General features: G+C 46.4%; 1 protein-coding gene across 1 annotated transcript; it reads left to right on the forward strand.

Moving 5' to 3' along the window:
* On the forward strand, nucleotides 1-4541 carry LOC148838361 (uncharacterized). Its single transcript, XM_088911231.1, has 3 exons — nucleotides 1-1010; nucleotides 2201-2377; nucleotides 3589-4541. The coding sequence occupies exons 2-3, from the start codon at nucleotides 2351-2353 to the stop codon at nucleotides 4006-4008; spliced, it is 447 nt and encodes a 148-aa protein (XP_088767357.1). The 5' UTR covers nucleotides 1-1010; nucleotides 2201-2350; the 3' UTR covers nucleotides 4009-4541.
* The last annotated feature ends 2007 nt before the right edge of the window (nucleotides 4542-6548 follow it).

A 6548-nucleotide genomic window follows, 5' to 3' on the forward strand; every position in this document is an offset into this window, starting at 1 on the left:
CATTGCATAGTGAAAGTGAAAGAGACAGGAGACGTGCAGTACTGAGCAGGTGCCCAAAATCGCAATCCACAGTCAGGAGAATCTCTCCGTGTGTGAGACGGATACAACACAGGACACAGGAGAGACAGAGAGAACAGCCCGCAGACACAGGGGAGACAGAGAACAGCCCGCAGACACAGGAGAGACAGAGAGAACAGCCTGCAGACACAGGAGAGACAGAGAACAGCCTGCAGACAGGAGAGACAGAGAGAACAGCCTGCAGACACAGGAGAGACATAGAGAACAGCCTGCAGACACAGGAGAGACAGAGAGAACAGCCTGCAGACACAGGAGAGACAGAGAACAGCCTGCAGACACAGGAGAGACAGAGAGAACAGCCTGCAGACACAGGAGAGACAGAGAGAACAGCCTGCAGACACAGGAGAGACAGAGAGAACAGCCTGCAGACACAGGGGAGACAGAGAACAGCCTGTAGACACAGGGGAGACAGAGAGAACAGCCTGCAGACACAGGAGAGACAGAGAACAGCCTGCAGACACAGGAGAGACAGAGAACAGCCTGCAGACACAGGAGAGACAGAGAACAGCCTGCAGACACAGGAGAGACAGAGAGAACAGCCTGCAGACACAGGGGAGACAGAGAGAACAGCCTGCAGACACAGGGGAGACAGAGAACAGCCTGCAGACACAGGGGAGACAGAGAGAACAGCCTGCAGACACAGGAGAGACAGAGAGAACAGCCTGCAGACACAGGGGAGACAGAGAGAACAGCCTGCAGACACAGGAGAGACAGAGAGAACAGCCTGCAGACACAGGAGAGACAGAGAACAGCCTGCAGACACAGGAGAGACAGAGGGAACAGCCTGCAGACACAGGGGAGACAGAGAACAGCCTGCAGACACAGGGGAGACAGAAAGAACATCCTGCAGACACAGGGGAGACAGAGAGAAACAGAAAGTGGAACTGCACAGCCAAGAGTCAGGCTCTGAGGAGGAAGTAACCATCGATCAGGTCGGTATTAATATTTTTTGTCTACTTTTCCTATTATACTTATTAGTCGTAGTTCTGATAGTATTAGGAAAAACAATTGCAGCAGCAGTACTGATAGTATTAGGAAAAGTAATAGTAACAGTATTAGTACTGCTAGTATTAGGGGCAGTAGTAACAGTAGCAGCAGCAGTAGGACTGATAGTATTAGCTACAATATTAGCAGTAGTACTGATAGTATTAGGGACAGTAGTAGTAGTAGCAGTAGCAGGACTGATAGTATTAGCGACAATATTCGCAGTAGTACTGATAGCCTTAGGGTCCCAACTAGCTCTGTTGGTAGAACATGAGACTCATAATCTCAGGCTAGTAGGTTTGTGTCCCAGCTAGGGCGGCAGGTCCTCCATGCTGGAGGCTAAGAACCCTGTACTGTAAAAACCAATGTTACGGTAACAGCAACAGGATATTGCTGCCCTGCATGATGGAAGGCACAACAGGCAGACATCCACTGATAGTATTAGGGACAGTATTAGCAGTATTAGTTCAAGTAGGGGGCTGTGTCAGCATGCATAGGCAGCAAAGGAACAAGTAAAGGTTTATTCCTGTGCTGAAAACAGAAGAAAAGAAACAACGTTTTGGCCGTAGAGCCTTCTTTGGGTGTCACCCGGCACCCGAGGAAAGCTCCACAGTTGAAACGTGTTTCTTTTCTTCTCTTTTCAACATATTAGCAGTAGTACTGATAGTATTAGGGACAGTAATTGTAGCAGCAGTAATACTGATAGTATTAGGGACAGTAGTAGCAGCAGTAGTACTGATAGTATTAAGGACAATATTAGCAGTAGTACTGATAGTATTAGGGACAGTTATAGTAATAGCAGTAGTCCTGATAGTACAAGGTACAATATTAGCAGTAGTCCTGATAGTATTAGGGACAGTAGTAGCAGTAGTACTGATAGTATTAAGGACAATATTAGCAGTAGTACTGATAGTATTAGGGACAGTAATAGTAGCAGCAGTAGTCCTGATAGTATAAGGTACAATATTAGCAGTAGTCCTGATAGTATTAGGGACAGTAGTAGCAGCAGTAGTACTGATAGTATTAAGAGCAGTAATGTCAGTATTAGGGACAGTAGTGTATAATTATGTACAGAATATGGCATGATTAATTCTCCCTCTGGAATCATGCTCTGTTTTCACTCACTGGTCCTTTTCAGCTCTGTATTCTCTGGGATCACCAGTGCTACTGCAGTAAGGGAGTCAGTGAAACAGGCACCCGGAAGCACCAAGACTGGTTCTTTCCTGGTTCTGCACTGAGACGGACTCGGCGCCAAGCCCTCTGGTGACACTTATCCTGGACAGAGGCCATGAGTAAGCTTACCATACTGACACGGGTAAGATTAAGTTAAGTTTAAGTTCAAGTTTATTGTCATTATACTCATACACAGGTATATGGTATAACGAAATACTATTTAGCTAGCTCTCAGACGATAAGTAGTACAAAAAACAACAATACAGTTGTATAAGAAAAGAAAGACAGAGACAACAGGCAGTGTGTAAAACAACAACAGGCAATGTGCAAAACAAAATCATACGTCAACAGAATGAAATAAAGGATACAAAATTTTGGGGAGTGAACTTCTTGACATGTGAGGTAGAGGTAGATTTCAATGTGTGTTTGAGTTTTGATGACGAGAGAAGGCACTGTAAGGGTTCAGATCGTAGGTGAGAGAGGCTGGGAGTTTAATAGTTTGATAGTTTGATAGTGTGGAGGTAAAAACCGTCTCTGAGTCTGGTAGTCCGGGCCCGAATGCTCCGGTACCGTTTTCCAGATGGCAGAGGGTCAAACAGTCTGTAGCTGGGGTGTGTGGGATCTTTGATGATGCTTAGCTCTTTCCTCAAGCACCGTCTGTCATAAATGTCCTGTATAGATGGGAGGGCAACCCCAGTGATGGACTGGGCAGTTTTCACCACCCGCTGTAGGGCTTTGCGGTCAACAATAATGCAGTGCCTTACCATGCTGTGATGCAACTTGTCATAATGCTTAGTGCATCTGTAAAAGTTAGTGAGGATCTGGGGACATATCTTAGCCTTCTTCAACCATCTTAGGAGGTACAGGCGCTGTTGTGCTTTCTTGATCAGACAGGTGGCGTTGAGAGACCATGTGAGGTCCTTGGTGATATGGACACCAAGGAATTTGAAGTTACTGACCCTTTCCACTTCAGTCCTGTTGATGTGGACAGGGGCAAGATCTGCACTGCTGCCACTGTCTGAGAGCAGGCAGGGCCTGAGGCTTTGGAGCTGGACAGCCATGATGCTACAGGGCTTACAGGGAGCTTGTGATCTCTCAGTGCTGTCAGTGAGAGCTGTGTCTCTCCTCCAGTCAGTGCTCACTCTGCTGTGATCTCTCAGTGCTGTCAGTGAGAGCTGTGTCTCCTCCAGTCAGTGCTCACTCTGCTGTGGTCTCTCAGTGCTGTCAGTGAGAGCTGCGTCTCTCCTCCAGTCAGTGCTCACTCTGCTGTGATCTCTCAGTGCTGTCAGTAAATCAGACTGGCAGGTGCGTCTATAAAAACATTTCTCTCTGGTTGTTTCCCACCCACTGCAGTGCCCGCACTGCCACACAGACATGAGGAAGCCCGAGGATGCTAGCCTGCGTGTGGTGTGCACACACTGCGCCCGTGAAAGACAAATCTACTCCTTCTGCGGGGCGTGCCAGCGGGAGTGGGTGCCCCCGTCTTCTCAGGACAACACGAATAGCTGTGGCCAGCCAGGCTGCGGGCTGCGGGCGGCCCTTATTTCTCGTGGGAATGTCGACGTGGGTCAGCAGAGCCAGGTGTATGGCTGTCCCTACTTCCGTGCGTGCCCAGGCTGCCACGCTCTGCTCACTCACAACGGGGTCGGCTGCCCGAACATCAGGTGCCCACAGTGTGGAATAGGGTTCTGCTTCCGCTGCCTGAAACCCGGATACTGTAGTTCCTGCTCCATCGTGGACAACAGCAAGGCGCTCAAAGCACTGGGGCTGTAAGAGCTGGGATCTGCTGCAGGAGATCTGTGACCCACTAGCACAGAACCTCTTCTAATGAGAACCCAGGACCAGGACTGGACACCCAGCTGACACACTGACCCCTCCAGGACCAGGACTGGACACCCTGCAGACACACTGACCCCTCCAGGACCAGGATTGGACACCCTGCAGACACACTGACTCCCCAGGACCAGGACTGGACACCCTGCAGACACACTGACCCCCCAGGACCAGGACTGGACACCCTGTATCTTCATCCCCAGAGAAAACTGGTGTCTTTAACTGGTCTGTTTGTCCAATTACACTTTCTTCCTACACTGAGGCCTTTTGAAGACTTATGAACCTTAATATCTGTGTTGAGTTCTCTTGTAGCTGATCTATTGAAATAATTAATTTCTTCATTGCAGTAGACATGATTGATGATCCTTTTGAAAATCTGTTAAAAAATCTTTTTTTAAAGTAGCCAGATTGTGAGTTGCTGTGTTCTGAAGAGTTGCTTTCTTTGAATAAAAGTAATAAGATTTAAAGGAAAACAACTCTTATTGTTGTGGTTTTTATTATTAATATTACACGAAGTATAATGTGTGCAAGTATATAAAAAGTGCAAGTCATCTTTGCACATATTTATTTAATAAATGGAAACATTATATTCTATACCTGATAATAACAGTTTTAATTATAGTTAAGTTCCTTTTAATTATAATCAATGTCTTTTTAAAAGTAAATATAGGTGATTTGTGTTATGCATTGATCCACACTACGGTGACATTGAAGAGCAAAAACAAAGGAAACACAAAAGCGAAAACGAGAGTATCATTGAGTAAATTGCGTCACCACGTCTGCAAAAAACAAGTGCATTCCTCTGAAAAAAAGATTATATCACGGCTATTCTTAACTTTGAGCGGTACTGTAAGACAAAAACAAACAAGATGACAAATATACTGGGTAGTCACATACAGTCTGTAACTGTCAGTAAAACAAGTTTAGTTGGACGTCATGTTTCTCGACGCAGACCGTGTTTTGCCAGGTTTTTCATGTTAAATGAAGACCTTTCCTCTTCTTTTTTTTTGTACTTCTGCACAAAATTGTAATTTAATTTCTACCGTCTTTCGTACCCCATTTCAGATGTGATAATGTATTTCCGGTTTCATTCTCATATAAGCCTTTTCACTTTTATTTGAATTATTCCGTGTTTTTCGTTTGCACAACAACACTACCGACTATTACACGATTTTGTAACTTTCTACACAAAGAAACGCATATTGTTTTCTGAACTCCGCGCACTTTCCGTTTCCTTCTTAACCGTAATATTCATTGCGGGCACATTTGTATTCCCCAACACAGTCTGCGTACGTAAGACACAGCTTTGTTCGAACCTAGGATTCGCACTACGCTCTTTGCGCAGAGTAAGAAGGGGAAGATTGCCGCTTTCCTTGGCGCCGGTTGATGACGGCACCAGTGGCGCGGTTGCCATGGCGCGTTTGAAACTGGGGAGGCTGTGCTCTGTTTTGGTCCCAACTGAATTCCATCCCGTCTTTTTAATTTCTTAAGTGGCAGCTTTTCGACAGGGTGTTCACCCGAGAACCGTCTCAGAAAACGGTTCAGTTTTTTTTATTCTTTTCAACGGACCTGGCATAGTGATTGAGTAATAAGAGACCGGGAGGAATTGTGCTGATTTCTCAACGTTTTAGAAATCAAACGGAGTTACCCAGAGAGCCTGCGGTAAGTTATCAATAAAGACGTCAAGTCTTTGCAAGTTTTGAGTTGGTGGATCAGAGTCTCTCCATGGTTCTGCAGTCCGGTCCACCCACTCCGGGTCTGTCTGCCAGCTGATCCCGAACCTGGGCTGTCCTGAGGCAGGAGGGACTGCGGTTTTATTTAAAAAAAAACTTTGTATCCCAAGGTGCAAACTGTAAGTAAAATGAGCAACATCAAGGCAGTGCCTCCTGTTCAAGGTCTCGCCGCCTGACAGCGAGGTTAGATGAAGGTCCATCTGTATTTTTCACGGGTCCCACTCCTGTCCGTGGACCGTGGACTTGCCGCGGGTGCCCCTGAAAACGCATCTGTCGTGATTAGCATCTGTGAACCGTGTCTCTGGGGTTATGGGAGCACAGGTCGGGGAAAGGCTAGCTGGCTAAAGCTGAAGGCAGTTTGCTTGGTATTTAAAAAGCCATGCTAGATGAAGTCGCTCGATTCATGCTCCTCGTTGTGGTCCGAAGATCTCAACACATAATCGGCGTCAGTCACCATGTCCGTACCCTGTCTAAAGGAAGACTCGTCTCCGGGACAGCTGGAGAATAAATACCAATGCAATCAGATCGTGCACAACAACAACACTCAAGACTGCTTTTCCTTAGAGGGTTTTATCTCATGGCCTTAAGTAAGAAATAATACCAGTGCAGAAAACAATTAAGGATCAAGCCTTTGTGTTCATTTGATTCGTTGTGAGAGTGCTGTCTCACATGATCAAGTCCATCTGGAGCCTGCTGGCAGATTTAACTCCTAAACTCTGTGGTGTCAATCTGACCCCCACTCCACAG

The sequence above is a fragment of the Atractosteus spatula genome, chromosome 3, assembly GCF_055471065.1.
Source record: "Atractosteus spatula isolate fAtrSpa1 chromosome 3, fAtrSpa1.hap1, whole genome shotgun sequence".
NCBI lineage: Eukaryota > Metazoa > Chordata > Actinopteri > Semionotiformes > Lepisosteidae > Atractosteus > Atractosteus spatula.